The sequence below is a fragment of the Guyanagaster necrorhizus genome (genome assembly GCF_019112545.1).
Source record: "Guyanagaster necrorhizus MCA 3950 unplaced genomic scaffold BT62scaffold_11, whole genome shotgun sequence".
NCBI lineage: Eukaryota > Fungi > Basidiomycota > Agaricomycetes > Agaricales > Physalacriaceae > Guyanagaster > Guyanagaster necrorhizus.
In genome coordinates this window covers 609,293-631,451 of record NW_025064890.1, presented here as the reverse complement: position 1 = coordinate 631,451, position 22,159 = coordinate 609,293, and the positions used below count along the sequence as shown (strand labels likewise).

Genomic DNA, 22,159 nt, shown 5'->3' with positions numbered 1-22,159 from the left:
ACCACTGCCACCCCACCGCCCGGCAAACTGCCTGTTTGCTCGATACACCTGTGTAAATGACCGTGAGATGATATTATGATACAGACGTGAAAATCGACGACTTGCCATGGAAAGACACAGGCAGCACACTCGCAGTGAGATCGAATAAGATCATATATTTGATCATTTCCAATACTAAGCGACTCGACTAGTCCAAAGAACAAATATGCCACAGATCGATATCGTGTTCGTCTGTGGAAGGACTGGATTATGAAGATCAATAAGGAATGCTGCGCGATAGAGGACCTAAAGGGACCACATGCTCTCCTACGAACGGCGATAGGATAAGAGGTAGATTGTGGCGGTTCTGGACCCCGCGGCCTCTGCTACATATCAGGAGAGAGCAGCACCAAGGCCAAGACCTGGTTTGAAGTTTTAATACATGCACTGCTAGATTCCTAGGACTGGATATCGTCCGATACTGTAAGATCAGCCTGCGAAAGATTTTTTTTTGAGAAGCGGCCAGATCGGCCCGGTCTAGAAGTTCTAGAAGTTCTAGTATCGCTCTCGCCTTGCCAACCAACGTTTAGGTCACCATGAACTGATCTGGCGAAGAGAAGTGCGTATACGTCCATCGCATCTTATGTCCTGCCATATTTGTTCAACTGGCGAGCTACTACTGATACATGTCAGCCACATTTGCTCATCGTGAGGGTTTCATATGTGTGCTGTTAACAGAGCCCTAATCGAACTGAACGGGGCATCAGGTCTCCAATTGTCTGGCCACGACTTCCTGTCTGATGTAAATGCAGGACTATTATCCTGGTGATGAAACCTACGACGAGAGCCGGCATTCGTATTCACTGTAACGAGACTCCCGGATTGTCGTCACATCTTTCTTTTTCAAGAAGGACCCCTGCTGCGTGTTCGTGCTTCATCTTGCACCACCATGGATGTCCTGGCCTCAAGGAGGTTGAACTTCCCATGCGTAAGTTGTCTGCTGTCTCGGACATACTATTGCGTCTAGTTAACGTGGATATTATTCTGGGCTTTCACAGTTCACGACATCCAGTTTCGCAGATGTCGATATCTATTCCAATTCCGAGGATCTTGGGTCCCATTTCGCCCGTCTGCAGCGTGTCCCAAATATTGCGAAGCAGATAGACGATGCAGTATTTGGCATCTGGGCGGCTGCATATAAAGAGTTGCTTGATCCACCAACCTTTATCTTTATGGCACGACAGATGATTGAGTTGAGGACGTTCTCTTTGTTGTTTCCTGCTGACTGATTCTCTCATTCTAGCGTCAGACAAGCCATCCAGGAAGCAAATGAAGCCTTTATGAACGAACATATCACGAAATGTAAACGGTCGATTAAGAGATTCCGATTTTCTAAACCAAAGGAGGACAATATTGCCTCCAAGCTCATCAAGTTGAATGAAGTAATAATGAAATTAGCGGTATGTGAGTCTGACCCTTACAATGCTGGGCTCATGCCTTGGCATTGTGCTAGATCGTCTTTGAAGCTGCAGCACTGTTGGATTGTATACCGCACTTGGATTATATGGATTATATGGAATTACCTTGAATAGCTCCCTGTAGATACCCACGAGTTACATATTATGAATTCAAGTTTCACGAACATATACTGATAGCAATAAGTTGAAAAGCTTCGGGAAGGGGAGGAAATAGTACAGATGTGAGTTTTCAGAGGGAGCGTGTACGGTAGGTAAGAGTGAAGATAGGTATCTGGACCTCGGCTTGTAGACCTAACTGAGCTCGGAAAAGAAGCCAACGGTAATGGTCCAAAGACGCTGGGCAAGATCGTCATCTCGTGCTACTTTGCTCGGATTGGTGATTCGCGGGGGATTGTCCTCAAGATAGATACCTTTGTATTTGTTCCGATTGTCTCTGATGTCCTTTCCCGCGGCCGCAAAAAAAGAGGTGTACGACCCACGTTCTATATCGGTCACGACCGGTGTGATCAGTAGTTTCCACAGAGGCGCAAGGGACCACTTATGAGTAAAGGTGTCTACACTGCCAGGGTGAAGTGAAATAACAGTTATAGGCACCGGTGGTTCCGAGGCATCAAGTCTCTTTTGAAGAGACTTGGTCCAGAGAATGACCAGCAATTTAGAGTGGGCTGGTTGGAAAGATAAACTTGACAAATGAGTGTAGGACCCATATAGACGCACCATACCGCCAGAAGCTGGAGAACCATCTCTTGTCGTATGACACATTCAGATCTTGAACTGTATCACATTTAAATCCACGAGTCCATTTATGTGATATGGAAGCAACCTGGAAAAAATTCCTTCGTCAGATGAGTGAAGCATCGAGCCAATTCGACTTGCATTGATGATTCTGACATCGGAATTCAGCTCCTGCGAAGTCGAGATGAGAAGAGGAAGTAGCGTTTGCGTGAAAACGAAGGGACTGAGATAGCTGAAGGGCACTGTATTCATGTATCAGCATGTAACTAAGTAGTCGGGGGACTAACTTGACGATGACTAGCTTTGACATGCCTGTCAAATAGATTAAGTGAGAATTCGGGACTGAAATTAATTGGACGCACCATCTGGCCCGGCTTCGTATGGTTCCAACATCCTGTCAAGGGCTGTCAGCTATTGGAAGAGAAATTCGAGGCTTTTCACGCCTACAAGCCGGCATTATTCACTGTTAATATGGGCGTCAGCACTGATGGACTAGTCAAGGAAGAGAGCCGAGAAAGAAAGGTTTACCTAGCACATCCAGCCGCTTTTCCTGCTGCAAGAAGTCTTCCGCGGACTGTCTTGCCAGTCGAGGATCACTGAGGTCGAGCTTTAGCCATACGATATCCATATTCCCAGATTCAAGAGACTCGGTCTTGAGCTTCACTATAGCCTCCGTAGCCCGTGTCTCATTTCTTGCTGCCAGATGGACCTTGGCACCAACTCAAGCGAGATGGCGGACGGTCCCATAGCCAATGCCTGAGCTGGATGTCACTATCAGAATCACTAACAAGAGTCCTTCAGCAACCACTCACTTTCCACCAGTGACAATCACAACTTTGCCCTTCATATCGACCATATCAAAGGTAGGCGACATCGTAGTCAAGGTAGGAAATGATCACGGTTCTTGATGGGAATGCACTGGTGGATACATGTGGCCCGTGAGACCATTGTTGGCACCTCCGTCGATAACCATAATTCATCTTGGAAAGAATGCCGAATGTTTGTCCATTTGATTTTTATGTGTCGGTCGATCTTATTGTGGCATAGCGGTAGTAGCTAGCTCATTATTCTATTCTGTCGCGGTACACCAACGGTCACGTGAAAGACGCGTTAGCATAAACACGCAAACAAACTGCAACAAGGACAAATCCTAACAACTTCAAGGCCTTCAGGGAGGCCGACTTTTCACCGCAGACCGCCAGCGACATCCCCACCTCCTTCATCAATCATTCTCCTCTCTCGATCTTTCCCCTTTGCTTCAGCGTATGCTTCTATATTATAGTTCGTAAATGGCCTCAAATATTCCTGTGTGTTGTCCTTAAATCGCTCTGTTCGTTGAGCGTCGCTGACCATGTTCACTAGGTTCGTAGGCCGGTCAGGACCGTCCGCACTGTCGTCAAAGATATCGAGAATGCCACCGCTCGCGCTTCTAGGATAGCAACGCGCTCTAAAACCATTTCCATTGCAGGCAAGGACGATGGTAGTGTGGTGGCACCATCCAGCAAGACCAAGGTAGCCGACTCGATGGCGGAGAAGGCAGGTGTAGGGAAGAGGAAGCGCGGGGTCTTGGCTGAGGTATCCGGACCAAATGGACCGAAAACGATAACGATGAGGGAGAAAGAGAAGGAGGGGGCCAAGCTCAATGATTCCATCGCGAAGCCAGTTCTGAAACCAGCGCGGCAGCCATTACGAACGACAGTAGGCGCTCGCGTTGCACCAGTGGTGAACAAGGAGACAGCTACTCGACGTAAGTTCACGGTGGCCAGCACAAATAAAGAAGTCTTAGGACATCGTCGTGCAATCTCGCACTCTTCAGCTAAAGGCAACAAACTTGTGACCGTCGCTTCAACTTCACAACATCTCGACGCCGTTGACGAAGAAGCACCACGTGTGTTCAAGCGACGTTACACCACACCAAAAGGATCACCGCCACCTTCACCCCGCGTAGCGCTTCCCCCTGTAGAAGTCGAAGCCGAAGTGGAGACTCAGCAAACTATTCAAGATGAGTCGCAGGTGGAGGCAGAACGCGTCGCTGCTCATCTTGAAGAACTTGCGGAAGAAGATGATGATTGGGATGATCTTGACGCTGAAGATCATGACGACCCGCTAATGGTTTCAGAGTACGTTGTTGAAGTGTGCCAGTATATGAAGGACGTCGAAGTACGTTCTGATTCCTACCCTGCATTGGTGAAGTTTATTGAGTCTTCACAGGCCAAAACGTTGCCAGATCCAACCTACATGAGCCAGCAAGAGGAACTCGATTGGAACAAACGAGCTATTCTCCACGACTGGATGTTGCAGGTCCACACCATGTATCGATGCGTCCCCGAAACATTTTTCCTCTATGTCAACATCTTCGACCGCTTTCTGTCCCTTCGTCCAATGGTGTCTATCTCACGGCTGCAGCTCGTTGGAATATCGTGTTTCTTTGTGGCCGCCAAATTTGAGGAGAGTATTGCGCCTAGTGTGGAAGACATCGTCAGGCTTGCTGGAGACCAATATACGGTGTCAGAAATGCTGAAGGCAGAACAATATGTTCTCAAAACGTTGAATTGGGATTTGAGCTACGCTGGACCGATGACTTGGTTGCGCAGAGGAAGTAAGGCTGATGATTTGGAAATCACTGCCCGGACTATTGCTAAGTACTTGCTGGAAGTGGGCTGCATAGAATGGCGTCTCGTGGCGACACCGGCTTCACTCCTAGCTGCGGCTGCTCTGTGGTTGGCACGCCTTGCTCTTGGTCGAGAAGAATGGGTGCGACCATTCTCGATTCTCATGTTGGTTCGTGCTGATTGTGCTCTACAGACACCAAATTTAGCGCATTATTCGACATTCAAAGAGAGCGAACTTCTGCCTACCGCCAACATCTTGCTCAACCATTTGCTACGTCCGGAAGCTAGGCAGTCTGCGACACTTGTCAAGAAATACTCGTCCAAGAAGTTTGCAAAGGTAGGTCAATTTTACACCGATATTGCCGGGCTAACATGCTTGCAGGCCAGTCTAACCATGCGTAGATGGGTGCTGAGCCATTGGCCTGAAGGAAGCCGAGTTGACCTTCCTGCCGTGTTGCCCCCATTAAAAGCAGCGATCCAGGAACAAAGAATCGCGGAGACAATCCGAAAGGCTGAAGAGGAAGAGTTCAACGATAGCGATTAATAGCGGGAAGCAGTGCGCATCACTCCTCATTTTTCCAAACTCAGGGGACATTCCACGGATTCATTGTCACCAATCGTCATCTCTCAAAGTTATTTGTATTATTTTTTTGTTTTCTAGCCCAATAATTTATTTTCTTTTGGACTTCGGCAATGGCCTTCGAGAGACACAGATACAAACACAGTCTTTTTCTGTCTCTGAAGAGTGCTGGGCTAATAATCCAGATGTCTCGATGCAAAGCCACATTCTGACTGACGGCCAGCCTGCATTTGCCAAGCCATAGTGGGCGCAAATTCGGGTTATCTTTCATTCGCAGAACGTTCTGTTTTCTTAGAACGCAGTGCATCACTCGACGACCCTTCCGTTTCTTCGTTCATTCGCTTCCGATGGCAACAACTACCCATGTTCGACCGGGCCAGAATTTATGATCATGTATGATTTCCTATGGTCTCGTTGATCTTCAGCACGGGCCGTCTGTGCACCGATGTGCTTATTTTTCCATTATACTCCCGCTAATGTGCCGTTCGTTGTTCAAAGGCTAAACTCTTCCTTGCCGATGGCCATTTGCACTCTATCAGTCGCTTCCAAGATGAATACATCAAGTCATGGGATGTGCTTTGCGCTTTCTGACAGAAACGAGGCGGGCCGTCAATGTATTCCAACTACAGTTTCCGAGGTTTTGTCTGAGCCTCTTTTCATCATGAGATTATTTCAGGTACCTCCTCATGAGGTGAAACGGCTGAAGCGGATAGTAAAATTTTTTTCTCTCACTATAAAAATTGGGGTGCATCTCATCGGTCCTTCCTTGGGTGACGGTCATGTTGTTCTTCGTTTTTGCTGCTGCGTTCCTCGCGTCGTTATGCTCGACAGCTGCTAGCTTCGGTCTCACTGAGAGCGGGGACTCGTACATTGTCGACACCTCTGCTGGTTTGATCTTCACTGGTACGTCTTCTGTACCCGATCTACAACGTTTTGCGTTTATGTCTACTCGCCGTAGTGGATTCGACTAGTGGAGATATAACTTCCATGAAGTTCAATGGAATTGAGGTTTGTGTTGGAGTTTTATGCTTAGTTCTCCGACCTGAGATTATCTCCAATTAGGCACAAGATTCCAGCAAATATAGCCAGATTGCATCAGGTATCGACGCTGACTGCTCATGGATCCAAGGGGGACATGATAACAACTGTGAGCAGAGTTTTATGGTATCATATACCGTTACTGACTCGTTCTTTCATCAGATATCACTGTAAGTCTATCGTTTTCACCTTTAGACATCTCGAATTCATTCTCTTTCCACAGATTACCTGTACCACCAGTACTCTGATTCAGTATTCATTCTCTCCTTGCCGATATATGTTTATGCTCAATTCTCTTTTACAGGTACTACGTTGCCAGATACACCGACCCAGCTATCCATATGGCTACATAGTAAGTCTATGACCGCCGGAGGTGAAGGCTTAACTAATAAAAGAGCAAGTACTACAGCTGAGCCGTCCGTCGGCGAACTTCGCTTCATCGCACGTCTCAGTCAGTCGACACTTCCCAATGGCTATGAGGTGTCAGACATTGTAGGCGGGACTGCTATTGAAGGGAGTGACGTGTACTTGGTAGGGACTGAAACAAGGTCAAAATTCTACTCGTCCAGGCAGTTTATTGATGACCAAGTTCACGGAGTTTCTGGATCAAGCATTGCCGCTTGGATGATTATCCCCGGCACCGGATATGAAGCCAGCTCCGGTGGACCTTTCATGCGCGATATTGATAACCAAGGAAGTCAGTGGTACCTTTTTTCATTTGGGCATCAAACTCATTCTACTTCGATCATGGCGTATTGACAGCCTCGCAGCAAGAGCTTTATTTCTGTGAGTTTTACCCTTTATTGATCCGACCTAGTCCTGATGTTTTGATGTAGACATGGTAGGGATCTCTGATCCATTGTTGTGTGCGACGTATCTCAGGTGTCCGTTTAGAACTCGGGGCATACACAGACAGAATGTTCGTCGTTGCCCTTCGGCGTTAATGATAAATGAGCTCATGCCAGGCAGCATTTCGCATGGGTCTGCATGGTCCTTAGTAAGTCTGGACACCCATATTCTGAAATGTTATAAGCTAAATATTCACTTAGTGCTTTATGGTTTACAACCGGATCAACTCCCTCGACCGACATCGGTAGCCGTCGTTGATCTACCGTCTCATTGGGTGTTCAGTTCAACTTTGTGTAGATACCTCATTCTGGGATGGTCTTGATGTAACAGGATGGGTCTCCGAAGATGACAGAGGTAGGGTCACAGGAAGTGCTTCGGGCTATCCTTCGGCGTACGCCGACTATATGTCTATTGGATTCAGTAACAGTGATGCTCAATACTGGTAAGTGCGGCGTCAATATTCGACTATTTCATCATTGGTCCGTGATCAAGGGTGCGAACGGACTCCGACGGTGACTTCGTCAGTCCCTACATGAAACCCGGTACCTACACGATGACGCGTTAGTATGTCCATTCAAATTTTTCGCAAAGCTAATAATCCGCTTCTCGGATGCAGTATACAAAATGGAATTGGCAGTCGCCACTCAGAGTGTCACTGTTACTGCTGGAAGCGTCCTGACGTCCAACATCGCGTCGACTGAGGCTGTAAGTGTCTTCCCAAACATCGGAGACCCGTTTCGCCTTCTAACGCATATATACCTTCAGACACCAACTGTGATTTGGCAGATCGGTGAGATTGATGGCACGCCAAGAGGATTCCTAAATGCCGAGTAAGCTACACGGATGTTTTATGTCGCAGCTTCGTCCTGAAATTCTGCAGCAAGATTGAAACGATGCAGTAAGTGGCGCTTGAGCGGTCCCGATCCGATTGAAGAGCGTCTTTTTTTTTCCAGTCCGAGCGACAGCCGAATGTCTGACTGGGGCCCGGGTATGCGCTTAAACCCTTGTACGCCTATCTTACCGGGCTGATGGTGCCATCAAGTTACTTTCACTGTTGGCGACGATGAGGATACGTTCCCTATGGCTATATTCCAAGTGAGTCGTAAATTCTGCATCCTGGATTTTCGATAATGCGTCTTCTATACAAGGACATCGGAGCAGTAACGGTGAAGTTCACGTTGTCGAGTTCACAGGGCACGTACCGACATCTATCGTAATGCCTGAACGCGGCGATTAAAGGGCCCCTTTAGGTGGCGCCCGAACCCTTGACATCGCAACCACTCTCGCCTTCGCAGGTAAGTTAGCCTGACGTCTCCGTGCTCCGCATGACTCATACCTTGCATTTAGGTGGTCGTCCTGTAGTCACTGTCAACAATTGGACGAGCTCCACGCCGTCTGTTCCAGATCAACCGGATTCGAGAGGTATATTCCCTATCCCATTTCAAGATAACTAACATACCTTGCATAAGGTGTAACTCGTGGTACATGGCGTGGAAATGTAAGCGTTGTCAAGCATTCGGTCGAATTTCTATTGATACATCTGACAGAACATCATGTACACATACTCAATCCGTACGTTCAATGTCTTGTTCCTGTCATGCAACATATGGTTGACTGGTCTTTTAGCTACTGGTTATCTGAACACGGGATCGGCCGTAAACACCCTCACCATTACCGTTGCCTCTGGTTCTTCTGGGTCCGAATTTTTGTAAGCACTTGATCCAACTCATGCTCTATTACACCCCACTAACCCCGACATAGGTCTCCCAATGTTGTCCTCGACGGCTTGAGACTGTACTAGGCCTCTCAGGTTTCTAGCTCTCTTTTTTGCCGGCTATCGCTTTTAATTCTGGGAGGAGAAACTTCAATTTGTCTCGGAAAATATCCATATCTACTGAATACATAATCATTCTTAAGATCACAAAATTTTCTTTTTTTTTGTCTTTTCCGTCTGATGCGCATACGGCGGATTGCAGAGATCTTCACCGAAGCGTAAATGTAAGCTGACTCGAAGCTAACATCAGCATCATTCAATGATCTCCGATAGGTATTTCATTATAATTGGAATGACAGGCGTTTCCAGCCGACACTCCACGTAGTCGCAACTTCGTACCTACCTTCAGTAAAATGGAGACCAGGGTCATCTCTGTGGCAGGACCACTGACCCGGCAAACCTGTCGGCCCGTTCTCAAAGAAAAACGATGGAAATGGCGTGGAATTAAGGCACCACGCGGCAAAGGGAGGCAAATACGTTGCTTCGGACCGCATCGAATTCGCTGTCTCCGCCTTCGAGAAGCATGCGGTAGCGTGTCGGTCGCGGTTTCCCACCATTTGATTTTTCGAAGATGAGGTACAATTCTCCTAATGGCAAGGCTTTCCACAGCTGATCAGACAAATTAATAAAAATCCATGATTGAAGGGGTTCACAAGGTTCTGATGCCGGCAGCGTGCTGCTGTTCTCCCTTTCCCTCTTTTTCCAACTTGCTGCATAGACCTGTGTGGCCACTGGTCGTCGTGGCCGGATGATGATCGTTAACTGAAGTACAACATGCTACCGTTCGCACTCAAGGTGGTATGGATGGTGCTATCACTCACAGGTGGGTTATTTGTGATCTACCTCGCGTGATCTCTACTGAGGCCCGATGCGAATTCCCCCCTCCTCCCCCCAGGCCTTGCTAGCTGCTGGGTTGTCCTTATGCTTTTCGCACGCTGTATTGGATCATACTGGGGCCCTCTGATCTATTGTGTCGCTTGTACGCTAATGCAAGGGGTCTTCTGCCTTGGTAAAAATTCGAAATATCGTGAAATGCATTGAAGTCGATGTTGACACCTTCTATGTAGGTATGGTTTGGAAGATGGATCCTTATGCTATGCCTAGGGCATTCTGCCTTGGTAGGTCGTACTCTTACTCTGCCATTATCCTTCTCCCTGACTCTATATCAGCCCAGACCTTTATTCTCGGATTTTCTACTTTTGTGATGACTGGTGTCTGCGCGTCTTTCTGTATCGCTACGTGTATAATTGTGTGGAAGCCCAAGTCATGGGCGGATGCGGAACGCTCGTACGTGATCCATCATCAGCTTGAGTAGATTCCATAATTTTCATTGACCATTGCCAACTATAGGGCGCTGGTGTGGCGGAATCATTACTATTTTACGCTCCTGGTCTTTCCTATTGTCGCCACAATTGTACAGATCGTCGTTGCCATCAAATTGGATGCTGTCAAGCCCACTGAAGACCTCCACTGTGATGCATCAGACCCTGTCTGGTGAGTGATGATCAGCGTCAAACGTTCCTAGTCATTCAATCAGTCTCTCATGATAGGGTGAGATTTTTCGGATATGCAGGCACACCGCTACTTCTTGCTGCACCCGTTTTATTTTTCTCCATCAATTCCATTGTGCGATCCTTGAAGACGAGCAAGCATATCCAGCGTTCACGCTCGGAAGAGTTCGAGAATCAGCGGTTTGACTCATGTCCACGCTTACCTTGGAGGTTCTACAGCCGTCGAGTGGTACCCAAGGTTGCTCCGTCGCCTTGTCCGTCTTCTATGAAGGCCGCACCTTCTGGTCGTGAACTCGATTCACCTGGTTGGCTTAATCTCATGCATTTGCTTCAGCTTCTGATCATCCCCATCTGTAGATCACTCAACCTTATCTCGCTCTTCTCTATTTCCACCAGATACTGACGTCCTCGACTCCCCCGTATCTTCTTCTTTCCCCACTTTCGCTAGTGTTGACCCTCCTCCCCCAAGTATACTACGAGATGGCTCACGACATCCTGATTTCTCTGCTATCATCGGAAATGACTGGAATGAAATAGCCCTTGCGACGCCCGAAGGGTCCGAGCAAGACAAGACGAGCTCGTTGGTGTGGACTCGCCCTGGAGACGATGGTATCCAACCCGATTCTAATGACTGTGGGGGAGAGAAACTCGATGAATTGGATTCACTGGATGTTTCATGTAGTGACTTCGACTGCAGATCGCCCTACTCTAAAACCCTATCTTTTGGCGGTAGGGACTACTCCTATTTCATCATTGAGAGTGGAAGCTGATGATAGCATTGCCCATAGCTATGCCGAGGCGAAAGAAACGACTTGCATACCTGTCACCTGCAATATGGCGTATCATGTTTTTTCAAGTGTAAGTCTTGGACTCAGATGGACAACATATCTGTTCATTCAATTCCTTTCCACAGTGCCGTCGCGATCGTTCTTCTCCTTACTTGTATATCACCTCTCGTCGATGTTATTGCCAGACATGAAACACCGACACCCTTTGGAACGCAGCACGTTGCACTGCTACTATCTGCTTGGGGGCCAGCGATAGTGTTCGGTGGGCATTTCAGAGAAATGCGAGTTACGATAAGCAACGCTGACACGAGGTCGTCAGGTCTCTTCCCTGGGGTGGCGCGGAAGCTCATGTTCTGGAGATCAAGTAACTCATGAGGCACTTACGTTACCTGCACATCGACTAATCTGTACAATTTTTAGCTACGTAGAAGAATTATAGGCGATAGGTCAGAACCGTAATCTGCTAACGGTGGTGATAGAGGACAACAACTAGGATAGAGCTTTACTATCTAATGTAAAATCGATTATCTTTGCACAATTGCAAAGCATGTTCAAGTTATTGGAAAGAATGGAGGTTGCTCTATCGTTGAAACATACATTGCATTGTTTATGAGTAAACGTAACTCGATGGTGTCTAGAAATCCTGATGAAGCATAACACATCTTGTCTAGGTGTCGTATGTCACTTCCTATATCGTAAACGCCGGTCCCAACCGCGAAGCGTAAAATTACAACATGCATATAACATGATTAAAACCAAAGATTAAAGAATCCGACCAGCAGAATCGCGGCCACCGCCCGTATCGAATTGGCTCGACGACCTTCTGCGCTTCCAGGGAAGAACAGACTCGAAACTGTGGGCGTCGAAGGCGCCAGCAAGCTTGTCGGAAGTCCGGTGGGTACCGAAGTTGAGATGCTCACCAGCGCGTTCGGTGTGGGCGCGGGCGCTCCAGTAGTATAAGCGCGAATGTAAGATATTTCAAAATAAGCATCGTTGAAGGTGGAGCCGGGCCCAACAACGCTATCAGTGTACTGCGGGATCGTCAGTAACTGGATGGCGAGAAGAGCGTCAATACGAACACAGGTGCCTGTGCCAGATCCGCAAGAAGGAAAGTACAGACTTGAGAGGCCAGCCCTGGAGCAGACGTGAGTTCTGTCGTAAAAAAGCAATGAGCAAAGTGTTCTCTTACCATTCCCCACAGAGTGTTATGTCAAGGACAAGATTCTGGGCAGAAAAGAACTCCGTGATGTTACAGTAAGTCGCCGGGTAACTAGCTGAAGGCGGACCCCAATCGGAAAGATCAACGCCTGTCGATGCTGTTGTTGCAGATATCGAAGCAGGAACATTCGGACGCTGAATGCGAAAAAATTAGTCTGGTTGGGTGGTAAGAAGTGACAGTGCGGCGTACACTCCAGAACCAGATGCTGGGCACATTCTATGTTTAGCTATCAACGACCACGGACGGGCTGAAACTTACAAAATTCTATCCGTACACACGTATTAGTAATTACGACATTGGACGAAAGCTATTGAAACCTCACCCGGATACGTCGAATTGCGTAGCCCATACCCCTCCACCGGCTTCAGCAAGACCAGTGTATAAACTGCTCTCCTTCAACTCAAGAACGGTACAACCGGAGGACAGAGAACAGTCTGTTTGAGTAGTCGCCCCACTTTGGTATTGTTGATCTTCCGGGACATGGTAGCACCCGGATGTCGTATGTAGAGCCATTTGGTTATTTGGCATCAGATTAATGGCTTCGATGATACTGCGGAATAAGTGGATAAGGAAACCTCAAAGCCAGAGAACCGTGTTTGGACGTGACTCACTCAATCTCACCGCCCACAGGCCATTCATCTTGGTAACCTTTAGTCCAAAAGGCCGGCCAAACCTAGGATGGACGAGTACTTGAGTCAAAATGCTTTGTGTAGGCGGTGGAAGCGTACAGAGCAACCGAACGGAATGTGTTTGACATCGATAATCCACAAGCTGCCAACGTGGTATATGTCTTGAGATGTTATCCGGACCTAAAGAAATACTTAAGATTTGAAGCTGGACACACAAGAGTACCCTCACCGAATTTCGTTTTTGCCCATAAACCACATTGTGCATGTTATCCACTTTTATAATCGCATTTCCCGCATTATTTACATACGTCAGTCCTTGAGCGATGGCATCCGCCTTGCTAAGCCACCAGACATCCCCTTCCTTCAATTCAGCACCAAGCCGTATGATACTGAAGGGGGGAAAATACATACCCAACGTGAGATTATCCCAGTTCCCGAAAAAATCCCATCGGTCGAAAAAGGAGCTCCCCGAGTAATCCCGTACGATGTCATAGGCGCTGCCCGGCTGGCAATGAAAAAGGGCATGGAGGAACAGCGATATGCATAAGAATCCAGGCCAGCTCATGGGGGACAGAGAATAAGGGTAGCTCGCGAGAAGCAGGAGCGGCTGGAGGGGGGCTGGAAAGACGGGCGAGTGGGGTAAGGATGAATCGATGCCATTTATTTAAATTTATGTTGGACGTCGCCCTTTTGCAGCGTGTCGGATCAGCGGCGGTGCTGCAAACACGCGTTGAATCACGTGATTAACGACGGCTTCCAGGATAGTGATAATCTTCATTGAACGCTGTTGGATTTCTTCATATATACAATTGTCTCTGCAGCATCTACGTTACCTACAAAAATCCAGCCTATTATGATGTTTTGATCTTCATGTGTACAGACTTGGCCCGGGTCAACTGGTCATATCCTGTTTTTAGCAGCCAATCAGTACATCGAATGTCGTGATTGACGGGTACTGAACGCACCAAATTTACTGAGACTGACGCCTCTGCCACTGTCCTTTATACCAGTCCATGCCAGTGCAGGGTCCAAAAAGTCACACCTACTTAAATTTCAGCAATACTTGTACATCTCCGTAGATAGTAGACAGACCTGTTCAGGAAGACTGTTCCAGTCTCCAATTCTTCAACAAACCTTGAGAACGCCTCCTCGGATGCTGGATTAGCAGATGCATTCATCCACACGGATGCTGTGAGTCCATATGGAGAATCGTTCATAAGCTTGATAGCTTCCTCATCAGAAGAGACCTTCTGTATTCCGATGATTGGGCCAAATGTTTCCTCCTATAAACAATCTATGAGCACAGAGGTAGAACCATCTCCTTCCGGACTTACCATCATGACGTTCATACCTGGATCGAGTTTCATCATCTGAGAAGTGGGATGAATAAATACGCAGACTCACTGTGATTCACATCGACTAGAACCTGAGGTGCAACATACGTAGTTCCACTGTGACAGCTTTCAGCATTGCACTTGAACATACCAAGTGTGTAAATACTCACGCTTTCGCCATCGGAAATAATTCTTCCGGTATAAGCGCCTTCGCCCCAGCTTTCACTGCAAGATGATCAGACGACCGTAAACAACGAGGCAGACTTTGACGTACCTGCATCCGAAACTTGTTTGCGGATTCTCTCAGCGCTAGCTAGGGAAACGACGGGACCTAGATTTGTTTCAGGAAGTGTGGGATCACCCAGTTTGTAGCCCTGGAAAGGAACTGTCAACACATGCTGCCTGGTTGTTTGTGAACACACATATACCTTGACGAGTTTCACAAAGCCTTCAACAAAAGTATTATATACTGCCTCATGGACGTAGATTCTCTGAGTGGAGAGTATGTGAAATAGCAGAGACACGAGGGAAGTTCATGCTTACTTCGATGGAGCAGCAGCTTTGACCAGAGTTAAACAGAGCCCCTTCATTTCATTAGCTTTAGGTGTGTTAAATTTGCAGAGCCATACCGTCGACCAGTTCAGCGATTGTGTAATCTAGATCTGCGTCGGGTCGTACGTAGGCGGGATCCTTTCCACCAAGCTAATGACAGGGTCGGATAAGCGATTTTGAATGAGGAGTGTTATCACACACCTCCAAGCCAACACCTTTGAAACCTTTCGCTGTAACGGCTGCTTCCTCAACCGCCCGTCCACCTACAACACTGCCGGTGAATGAAACAAAGTCTACGGAAGGATGCTGAACGGCATGAGAGGTCAACGCAGGCGACATGTGCACAACTTGGATGATATCTTTGGGAACACCTGCCCGAGTCAACGCAAGTGCGAAACGCTCAGCAGTCAGAGGCGTCTGAGGAGATGGTTTCAAGATGACAGCGTTCCCAGCGATAATAGCGGGGAGAACGGCGTTGATTGAGACGAGATAAGGATAGCTTGAATCTCATCTTTTAGTTCTCGTGTAAGTTGACCGGAGGAGCGTACGTACTTCCAAGGAGCGACGACAAGGACGACACCCAGAGGAGCGCGTTTGATGTACCGTCGGAAGCCAGGCTTGTCTGTGTCGGCTAGACTGATATCAGAGAGTGCGCTCTCTGCGACAGATAACATGTAATTAGCGCGGTCGAGGAATCCGCGAACCTCTCCGGCGCATTGAGATACGGGCCTAGTAACCAAGCTGGTCAGCAAGAAGCTATCCGCAATTCTTGAGCTTGCCTGCCCATTTGCAGAGTCAGTTCCATAGGGAGATCTTCGCTCAGGGCTTTGAATTCATCCTATTGCAAGTCAAAGGAGGATTCTACCAGATATTGAGGAAACACACGGTGAACTTGTACCCAATCGCGATTCTCTCCTTGAGTGGAACCTTGCACCATGCTTTCTGGGCCATAGAGGCAGCGATAATGAAGCCATCGAGCTCTTGCTCAAGGGGATAAGTACGCGTAACAAGCGGCTGCTGGGAGTGGGGGATTATTGTCGTCTGCACGGACATGGCAGATAGTAGTAAAGGTAGGAGTCAAATTCCGCGTCAAGGACGGCCGTCGGCGAAGGACCCTAACTTTATAAAATACCGGTTACAATGTCCGGATGTCACGTGGCAAAAGTACGCGTACCCTCCACACGCAAGCCCTCCTTTCCTCATTAACGGCCATGGCAAGCTCCTCTGTCTATTCGTCGCCCGGTTTCGACTTTTCTAATCAATTAAGGTGAAGAATCTTTCTGTGACCTATGTTAATGGCTAACAGGTCTCGTGTAGAAACAACTTCCTGAGCGAGAAGGGACTGCCGTTGCCCAAAGCCACCAGTACCGGTACAACTATCGTAGGATGCCTTTTTGAGGACGGAATCGTTCTTGGTGCAGATACACGGGCTACCGAGGGCCCTATTGTCGCGGACAAAAACTGCGAAAAGGTACGTCGCACCTGTGGTCTTCACAATGCTGCATGCTGAGCGCTTGGTAGATCCACTATATCTCAGAATCAATTAGATGTTGCGGTGCTGGTACAGCAGCAGATACCGAATTCACGACGGCGCTTATATCCTCCAATATCGAGCTCCATGCCCTCCACACAGGCCGTAAACCGCGGGTGGTGACGGCGATGACGATGTTGAAGCAAATGCTCTTCCAGTGAGTACCTATAAGTGTCCCTTCTTTTCTACTCCAACTTTGAGCAGATACCAAGGACATATTGGTGCTGCTCTCGTTCTTGGTGGCGTGGACGCTACCGGTCCCAACCTTTTCACCATCCATCCACATGGGTCGACTGACAAACTCCCTTACGTGACAATGGGTTCTGGAAGTCTTGCTGCGATGGCCGTTTTTGAGAGTAGCTGGCGACCGAATATGTCGGTGAGTGTCCTGTTGCGTATACCACGTATCGCCTGCTAATGGCCCTGCAGCGCGACGAAGCCCTCACCCTCGTCAAACATGCCATTTCTGCTGGTATTTTCAACGATCTTGGCTCTGGATCCAATGTCGACGCGTGCATCATCACGGCTACTCACACTGAGATGCTTCGCAACGTGGAGATGCCCAACCAGCGTGTAGAGAAGGAGAAGAAGTATGGATTCCGACGTGGAACGACGGCATGGAAACGGGAGACCGTGAAGAGTTTGATTGTGGAGGAGGAAATCACGCATGTCCTAGGCGAGGCCATGGATACGACTTAGTTGGCGTAATAATGAAATTTCTCTGTATCACACCGCGCCGTCTTTTAGCAATTGAACCTGAATCGGTTATAGCTTTGCATGAGTATCCGTGCGTAAATGTTATAGAAATGGTGAACAATGTCTAGGATATATACAACAAGCGCAATTACGCATAGTGCTTCATTCCTGTTCAGAAACCTCTTCGTGAAACAAAGTTCTCCAAGTCCTGGGATGTAGCGATGCCCAGGACGAATTTGCGCTGGTAGTCTGTCACTACAGCATGACAGTGTCAGACACCAAGCTACGGGAACGGGGACGATCGCACCTAGAGCAAATATATTGTCCTGGAGAAAAGCTTGGAGCTCGGCTAGAGGGGTGGCAGGCGTTATGAGAGTGTACGGCTCCGTCGTGTTTCGCTTAAACTTGGTCATGTACTGGCTAATGCGGTCGTCCTCCAAGACCACCAATTCAGTACATGTCTGCAGACTACAAGTTGGCAACATACCGGGTTGGCCTTGCTTGCTTCCCATTGTTGCTTCAGCTTCGCAACATCCAGATATCCTAGAGGTTTTCTATCGCGATCCAGGACTCTGTACGGAAGCTTTCAGTGTCCACGACGCCAATAGCAGGCGGAAGACGCACGGAATATGGGAGAAATCACGGTCGTAGGCGAGCTCGATGGCGCGTGAGATGACTTCGGTTGAAGGTAGGGCAAAGGCTGGCGGTAACTGCAAATCCTGTGATGAAGGGCCTCCAAATTAGAACCGCTCCAGATCAATTCGCAATCGAACCAAAACTTACTTCGACTACGGCGCCACGAAATTTATCATCGGTTGTCGAGGACTGCATTGTAGACATCGGTGAGACGAAAAATAATGTAGAGCAAGGTCAATGGCAGAGGAAACCCAATTGCAAGTCCGAGACGTGACTGCCTGTACCCGTTGTTGTTTTCCCCGTTTGGGAAATGTAATTATCATTCATATATTATTTAAATAAATTATATAACACTTATTTATGACAGCCGTCTCAGCAAGCTCTCACGGCGGAGGGCAATTGATCCCGTCCACCCCCTTGTTTTTACACTAAAGCAGGTCATCCACTACCCTGTCTTTGCTCCAGGCGTGAAGGGAATCTGTTCGAGAGATGAATCTAGACTTCCGGGGTCTGAATACGATGGCGGTAAGTCCAATGCTGCATCACGAGCCCGCCCCCCATCACGGTGTTGAACGTACACCTGCGATTGATTTCGTGACAAACTGTTCCCATCGAATGCACGAGACCACCGACGTTCACTCGGAGATGCATGCACAGAGGGCATCGGCGGACTTGAAACACTGGCAAGCCCGCGCTCTTCACGAGGCATTCCGAGTCCCTGGGGGTATCCAATAATAGCAGTCGACGATCTATGGTAGTTATAAGGTGAGAATGTTCCACTTCCTCTAACCGCTGCATTTGTCGTCGTCTACGACACCAGGTGAATGGCGCGACGAGTCCACTAGCTGTGAGAGCTGTGCCGCCGAAAAGCCCCCCAACTCCGGCGCGCGCGCTGCGACGGATCTGGCATGTTTGGCGTTTCTGAAGGTAGACATGTTCGAATAGTTTGAAAGACGATGAATCATGCAGCTTACACAGTTCCTGGAGCCAGACAGTCTGTGAGACCGAAGGCACCAACATGCATAGGTCCATTTGCCCAGACTTTTACTTCAGAGCTTACCATTGACATGAAGAATGGCATCGCGCGGGACTAGAGTTTACGGATCTAATTGACTCTCTCGGCGAATTCGTTATTGAGCGACACTTACAAGAGAAACTGTCCAAGTGATTTGGTCCATGGTGTTCGGTCAAGTTGAACGGAGGATGGAGCGCCGGTGCAATCTGGATCTGATCTTTAGCAAGCATGCTGAGATAGTAGCACCACCGGACTACCGTAAGAGTGAATGGGGGAGTTCCCTCGTTAGGCGTTACAGACACATCAGTGCACTGAAAATTAATCAAACGGTAACCTTGTAGACAATCCTGATAACGGAGAGAATAATATACTTGATTGATAAAACCATACTGGGACATAGGACCGCTAGGCTGAAATACCGTACCGTTTGCAGACAGAAGCGTAGAGGTGACATTTGCGCAGGTAACGTCGGTACCGTTAGAGTTCGGCATCATAGTATACATATCTTGACATCCCCCCGAAATTCCGTTGATATCAAACTGGAAACCCAGAATCAGATGGAGAGATTTAATCAATCGTAGTAACACATACCATGCATATCTGATACTGGATTACATCAAAGCCTTTATGTTCAAGTTTGAGATGACCACTGACGAGGAAAATATGCGTTCCTGGGGGAAAAGGTACCGCCCAATCCTGATACATGGGAGATGATCACTTTTTGGAGACATCCATCATTGGAAGTTACGACGCACAAAGCTCGGCCCACTTCCAGCCTCGATGAGGAATGTCGTTACACCAGTTCTAAGTCAACCAAACAGCTATCAAGTGCGGGGTTGAGCGCGAAAGTAGTTCTTACGATGTATACACCTTGAGAGAGTATGGGGCGATGGGATTCTGTCCAGCCGGTTCCTTCAGTAAAGATATTCCATCACACCACAGTAACTCACCCAATAGCTTCACTTCGGCTCCATTCGAGGTGGATTACTTCACAGTGCTCTGTGACAATGAAGTCAGGCATGGACATGACCCAAAGCAATAATATTGACGAGTAATGAGGATCGGGACTGGTTCATCCGCCTTGTTATAATCTAAAAAGAAACCCTATGTTCCACAAGACTTGGTGGGCTCCCTTTAGAACGTGTATGCAAAAACGCACTGGTTCTAGGAAGGGAACAACCTCAGCGGTTGTAAGATGAGAATGGGAGCTAGATGACTTCCCCTGAACCAATACCCGCCTCCGTAATGCTCTTGATCACGTCCAAAGCCTTGGCTTCATTTCTTGCAGCAAGGTATACCTTGGCGCCTTTCCTCGCGAGATGTAAAACAATCCAGTAACCAATTCCTGTACTATGAATATCCTCAGCTTCCGGATGTCGAGAGAGTTTAGTACAACTCACTTTCCACCGGTAACAATGACCACTTTTCCCATCAGGTCAAGCAAAGACGCGCCAGTAGGGTAGAAGGTCCATCTATCCACGATGCCATGGATGATATCCATGGTGATAACAGTCCAGGATACTTACGCCCGTGAAGTGACCAAACTGTAGTATAGTAAAGACTGAAGTCAAGGTAGTGGAACCTGCTAAGACTTACAATGCGGCATGCCCTATATAACCTGCTCCTAGCATATTCCATTAGTGTAATAGAATGTATGAAGCATATCGTCCGCAGCGACAGAAACTGCAGCTGAGTCACTGTACGAAGCCAAGTACACTTGCAGAAATTTCAAAACGCCGCATTATGCCGAAGAGCCCGAGAAATAATCTGGTAAACCAGACTCAACGATCCGTATGAAGATAAGTCGTTCAACGGATACCCGGGAAATTTCTTCTGCATAAAGACGAAAAATGTTAGTGTAACAGAGCATCTTAGTTTGCTATACTAGCACCCAACATTCCAAGACACTGTTTCACGCGTTCTTCAAGCAAACCTCGCACCGGCTTGCGCAATACTTGGATGGCCGAGTCACGTCCTAAGTTTCCTATTCTTCCTTCTCATCTCCCCGCGCAGTAGTATCAAAGCCAACTGCGAGGAGCTGCGCCATAATGACACCGCTCACGATCGCCAACGTTTCCGTAGCATATGCAGTAGTCATTCGTGATGTAGTATGCTTACATCGATGGCGCCTCAAAGAGGTAGGTAGGGGCACGAAAGGCACATATTAGAACTTCGTAGTATGCGTGTCCACCGTCAACTGTGATGCCGTTGAACTGCAGTCATTTCGGCGACTAATTCTGTGGTCTGGAAATGTATTAGAGGAGCAAAACACTTTCCCTCTTCCCAATCAAGTTCGAGGAGCAGTTTGTATCCGGCATACATGAGCACATCCGGACTATAGTCATCAACATAAGATGCAGATAAAACGTTATTTTTATTCTCGTTCTACTTGATTTGATTTACCGCCGTGATGCGTAAAACAGAAGGTACTGTTGTGCGTCCACCCTAAGCACCTGCGTCAGCACAGGTCAAAGGGATATTCCATGCCTAGCATGACGTTATCTCTAGCACTGCGATTAGTACTCGGTACGCCGAAAACAGCGGTATTGAACAGCAGGAGCAACGCAACAATGATCATCACTGGAAGAATCTTGGGTTTGGCAAGTCCTTCGGGTGCACTTCGAGATTTTACAGAAGATAGTCTCAAGGACGGGAGAAATATATGGACCGGAGGCATTCATGGAGAACATTGCAGTCCCATGATTAGAGGAAGTAGTACGAAGCATTGGAGCTTACATCGTGTGGAGCCTCAGAATTGAGCCGCAGCCATTTTGGTCCTCCACCGTCAAGATATGATGGTGGTCTCACCCAGAGAACCTTCATTTGCGGTGTGGAGTCTGTCACCCTCCCGTATAGGAAATTTGGTAGGAATTCGAATTAATCTTGCGTACACTGCATTAAAAAGGATAATACATTAGGATAGAGGTAAACGAACGGAGGAATCGTCAGAACAGATGGAAGACAGTAACGACACGCTTACTGATGCACAAGAATTCAAGCAAAGATATACGAGGTTGCGGGTTGACAGTATGGAAGAGGTGTTGGAAGTACTCATTATGTTCGAATTTTAGCTTTCAGCTCTGCAATGGACGCAGTGTATCAAAATGACTTGGTCTCTTCGCGTGTCAAAATCGCAGAACAGTACTAGTACTAAGAATGGTCAAGACTCGTGCCCTCATCGATTTTCCCCTTTGGAACCATTC

At 47.8% G+C, this 22,159-nt stretch overlaps 11 protein-coding genes across 11 annotated transcripts; 5 read left to right on the top strand and 6 right to left on the bottom strand.

The window, feature by feature from the left end:
- Nucleotides 1–558: 558 nt before the first annotated feature.
- On the top strand, nt 559–1,619 carry BT62DRAFT_931380 (uncharacterized protein). The gene is made up of 5 exons (XM_043186114.1): nt 559–687; nt 747–967; nt 1,038–1,231; nt 1,283–1,439; nt 1,493–1,619. The coding sequence occupies exons 2-5, from the start codon at nt 929–931 to the stop codon at nt 1,565–1,567; spliced, it is 465 nt and encodes a 154-aa protein (XP_043040311.1). The 5' UTR covers nt 559–687; nt 747–928; the 3' UTR covers nt 1,568–1,619.
- Nucleotides 1,620–1,748: 129 nt separating this feature from the next.
- On the bottom strand, nt 1,749–3,066 carry BT62DRAFT_1005198 (NAD-P-binding protein; the record flags this gene model as incomplete). The annotated part of the gene is made up of 9 exons (XM_043177116.1): nt 1,749–2,122; nt 2,175–2,280; nt 2,349–2,424; nt 2,480–2,504; nt 2,555–2,586; nt 2,640–2,655; nt 2,721–2,855; nt 2,914–2,948; nt 3,005–3,066. 9 exons carry the CDS (start codon nt 3,064–3,066, stop codon nt 1,749–1,751), a joined length of 861 nt encoding a protein of 286 aa, XP_043040310.1.
- A 315-nt stretch (nt 3,067–3,381) lies between these two features.
- On the top strand, nt 3,382–5,496 carry BT62DRAFT_931377 (A/B/D/E cyclin). Its single transcript, XM_043186113.1, has 5 exons — nt 3,382–3,499; nt 3,555–4,352; nt 4,404–4,946; nt 4,998–5,141; nt 5,187–5,496. The coding sequence occupies exons 1-5, from the start codon at nt 3,482–3,484 to the stop codon at nt 5,346–5,348; spliced, it is 1,665 nt and encodes a 554-aa protein (XP_043040309.1). The 5' UTR covers nt 3,382–3,481; the 3' UTR covers nt 5,349–5,496.
- A 667-nt stretch (nt 5,497–6,163) lies between these two features.
- BT62DRAFT_893913 (polysaccharide lyase family 4 protein) lies at nt 6,164–9,072 on the top strand (the record flags this gene model as incomplete). The annotated part of the gene is made up of 23 exons (XM_043183164.1): nt 6,164–6,287; nt 6,343–6,392; nt 6,447–6,571; nt 6,727–6,774; nt 6,824–7,119; nt 7,185–7,246; nt 7,317–7,341; nt 7,392–7,419; nt 7,472–7,515; nt 7,569–7,713; nt 7,764–7,831; nt 7,888–7,976; nt 8,037–8,101; nt 8,152–8,169; nt 8,225–8,259; nt 8,314–8,366; nt 8,420–8,469; nt 8,511–8,566; nt 8,619–8,693; nt 8,741–8,769; nt 8,819–8,843; nt 8,898–8,979; nt 9,033–9,072. The coding sequence occupies 23 exons, from the start codon at nt 6,164–6,166 to the stop codon at nt 9,070–9,072; spliced, it is 1,632 nt and encodes a 543-aa protein (XP_043040308.1).
- A 618-nt stretch (nt 9,073–9,690) lies between these two features.
- BT62DRAFT_931372 (uncharacterized protein) lies at nt 9,691–11,928 on the top strand. The gene is made up of 9 exons (XM_043186112.1): nt 9,691–9,868; nt 9,941–10,054; nt 10,113–10,163; nt 10,215–10,332; nt 10,396–10,539; nt 10,596–10,861; nt 10,914–11,285; nt 11,345–11,414; nt 11,470–11,928. Exons 1-9 carry the CDS (start codon nt 9,820–9,822, stop codon nt 11,717–11,719), a joined length of 1,434 nt encoding a protein of 477 aa, XP_043040307.1. The 5' UTR covers nt 9,691–9,819; the 3' UTR covers nt 11,720–11,928.
- Nucleotides 11,849–13,936, bottom strand: BT62DRAFT_967563 (uncharacterized protein). The gene is made up of 10 exons (XM_043188867.1): nt 13,604–13,936; nt 13,422–13,549; nt 13,292–13,372; nt 13,175–13,236; nt 12,886–13,113; nt 12,822–12,827; nt 12,753–12,768; nt 12,534–12,697; nt 12,424–12,478; nt 11,849–12,375 (listed from the first exon to the last, which is right to left on the bottom strand). Exons 1-10 carry the CDS (start codon nt 13,755–13,757, stop codon nt 12,094–12,096), a joined length of 1,176 nt encoding a protein of 391 aa, XP_043040306.1. The 5' UTR covers nt 13,758–13,936; the 3' UTR covers nt 11,849–12,093.
- A 12-nt stretch (nt 13,937–13,948) lies between these two features.
- On the bottom strand, nt 13,949–16,155 carry BT62DRAFT_931371 (succinate semialdehyde dehydrogenase). The gene is made up of 14 exons (XM_043186111.1): nt 15,964–16,155; nt 15,858–15,916; nt 15,631–15,807; nt 15,280–15,577; nt 15,156–15,228; nt 15,070–15,110; nt 14,955–15,017; nt 14,801–14,900; nt 14,697–14,751; nt 14,597–14,643; nt 14,527–14,543; nt 14,285–14,475; nt 14,158–14,234; nt 13,949–14,099 (listed from the first exon to the last, which is right to left on the bottom strand). Exons 1-14 carry the CDS (start codon nt 16,129–16,131, stop codon nt 14,044–14,046), a joined length of 1,422 nt encoding a protein of 473 aa, XP_043040305.1. The 5' UTR covers nt 16,132–16,155; the 3' UTR covers nt 13,949–14,043.
- A 134-nt stretch (nt 16,156–16,289) lies between these two features.
- On the top strand, nt 16,290–17,445 carry BT62DRAFT_967560 (20S proteasome subunit; the record flags this gene model as incomplete). The annotated part of the gene is made up of 5 exons (XM_043188866.1): nt 16,290–16,345; nt 16,396–16,549; nt 16,600–16,766; nt 16,814–16,988; nt 17,039–17,445. The coding sequence occupies 5 exons, from the start codon at nt 16,290–16,292 to the stop codon at nt 17,306–17,308; spliced, it is 822 nt and encodes a 273-aa protein (XP_043040304.1). The 3' UTR covers nt 17,309–17,445.
- BT62DRAFT_931369 (uncharacterized protein) lies at nt 17,367–18,214 on the bottom strand. The gene is made up of 5 exons (XM_043186110.1): nt 18,089–18,214; nt 17,930–18,024; nt 17,793–17,877; nt 17,613–17,739; nt 17,367–17,560 (listed from the first exon to the last, which is right to left on the bottom strand). The coding sequence occupies exons 1-5, from the start codon at nt 18,134–18,136 to the stop codon at nt 17,478–17,480; spliced, it is 438 nt and encodes a 145-aa protein (XP_043040303.1). The 5' UTR covers nt 18,137–18,214; the 3' UTR covers nt 17,367–17,477.
- A 172-nt stretch (nt 18,215–18,386) lies between these two features.
- On the bottom strand, nt 18,387–20,457 carry BT62DRAFT_1005192 (uncharacterized protein; the record flags this gene model as incomplete). The annotated part of the gene is made up of 14 exons (XM_043177115.1): nt 18,387–18,749; nt 18,784–18,862; nt 18,916–18,937; nt 19,002–19,031; nt 19,090–19,267; nt 19,328–19,495; nt 19,548–19,652; nt 19,712–19,760; nt 19,827–19,853; nt 19,907–19,955; nt 20,006–20,047; nt 20,116–20,136; nt 20,191–20,306; nt 20,357–20,457. 14 exons carry the CDS (start codon nt 20,455–20,457, stop codon nt 18,387–18,389), a joined length of 1,350 nt encoding a protein of 449 aa, XP_043040302.1.
- A 483-nt stretch (nt 20,458–20,940) lies between these two features.
- On the bottom strand, nt 20,941–21,633 carry BT62DRAFT_1005191 (uncharacterized protein; the record flags this gene model as incomplete). Its single annotated transcript, XM_043177114.1, has 4 exons — nt 20,941–21,013; nt 21,075–21,169; nt 21,360–21,401; nt 21,454–21,633. The coding sequence occupies 4 exons, from the start codon at nt 21,631–21,633 to the stop codon at nt 20,941–20,943; spliced, it is 390 nt and encodes a 129-aa protein (XP_043040301.1).
- Between the last annotated feature and the right edge of the window lie 526 nt (nt 21,634–22,159).

What these genes read in the sequence shown, in the direction of transcription:
- BT62DRAFT_931380 (XM_043186114.1), top strand. Translation starts at nt 929, where the DNA reads ATGGATGTCCTGGCCTCAAGGAGGTTGAACTTCCCATGC. An exon ending in GGAGGTTGAACTTCCCATGC is followed by an intron (nt 968 to 1,037) that starts GTAAGTTGTCTG and finishes GGGCTTTCACAG; the next exon opens with TTCACGACATCCAGTTTCGC. An exon ending in AAGTAATAATGAAATTAGCG is followed by an intron (nt 1,440 to 1,492) that starts GTATGTGAGTCT and finishes GCATTGTGCTAG; the next exon opens with ATCGTCTTTGAAGCTGCAGC.
- BT62DRAFT_931377 (XM_043186113.1), top strand. An exon ending in AGTATATGAAGGACGTCGAA is followed by an intron (nt 4,353 to 4,403) that starts GTACGTTCTGAT and finishes GAGTCTTCACAG; the next exon opens with GCCAAAACGTTGCCAGATCC. An exon ending in CGTCCAAGAAGTTTGCAAAG is followed by an intron (nt 5,142 to 5,186) that starts GTAGGTCAATTT and finishes ACATGCTTGCAG; the next exon opens with GCCAGTCTAACCATGCGTAG.
- BT62DRAFT_931372 (XM_043186112.1), top strand. Translation starts at nt 9,820, where the DNA reads ATGCTACCGTTCGCACTCAAGGTGGTATGGATGGTGCTATCACTCACA. An exon ending in TGGGCGGATGCGGAACGCTC is followed by an intron (nt 10,333 to 10,395) that starts GTACGTGATCCA and finishes TGCCAACTATAG; the next exon opens with GGCGCTGGTGTGGCGGAATC. An exon ending in TCGTGAACTCGATTCACCTG is followed by an intron (nt 10,862 to 10,913) that starts GTTGGCTTAATC and finishes CCCCATCTGTAG; the next exon opens with ATCACTCAACCTTATCTCGC.
- BT62DRAFT_967563 (XM_043188867.1), bottom strand. Translation starts at nt 13,757, where the DNA reads ATGAGCTGGCCTGGATTCTTATGCATATCGCTGTTCCTCCATGCCCTT. An exon ending in ATGGGCAAAAACGAAATTCG is followed by an intron (nt 13,373 to 13,421) that starts GTGAGGGTACTC and finishes GTATTTCTTTAG; the next exon opens with GTCCGGATAACATCTCAAGA. An exon ending in CCTGTGGGCGGTGAGATTGA is followed by an intron (nt 13,114 to 13,174) that starts GTGAGTCACGTC and finishes CTTATTCCGCAG; the next exon opens with TATCATCGAAGCCATTAATC.
- BT62DRAFT_931371 (XM_043186111.1), bottom strand. Translation starts at nt 16,131, where the DNA reads ATGTCCGTGCAGACGACAATAATCCCCCACTCCCAGCAGCCGCTTGTT. An exon ending in CTGACTCTGCAAATGGGCAG is followed by an intron (nt 15,808 to 15,857) that starts GCAAGCTCAAGA and finishes CTTGGTTACTAG; the next exon opens with GCCCGTATCTCAATGCGCCG. An exon ending in CGTCAGTCTCAGTAAATTTG is followed by an intron (nt 14,100 to 14,157) that starts GTGCGTTCAGTA and finishes TGCTAAAAACAG; the next exon opens with GATATGACCAGTTGACCCGG.
- BT62DRAFT_931369 (XM_043186110.1), bottom strand. Translation starts at nt 18,136, where the DNA reads ATGCAGTCCTCGACAACCGATGATAAATTTCGTGGCGCCGTAGTCGAA. An exon ending in TTCGTGGCGCCGTAGTCGAA is followed by an intron (nt 18,025 to 18,088) that starts GTAAGTTTTGGT and finishes CCTTCATCACAG; the next exon opens with GATTTGCAGTTACCGCCAGC. An exon ending in GGACAATATATTTGCTCTAG is followed by an intron (nt 17,561 to 17,612) that starts GTGCGATCGTCC and finishes GTCATGCTGTAG; the next exon opens with TGACAGACTACCAGCGCAAA.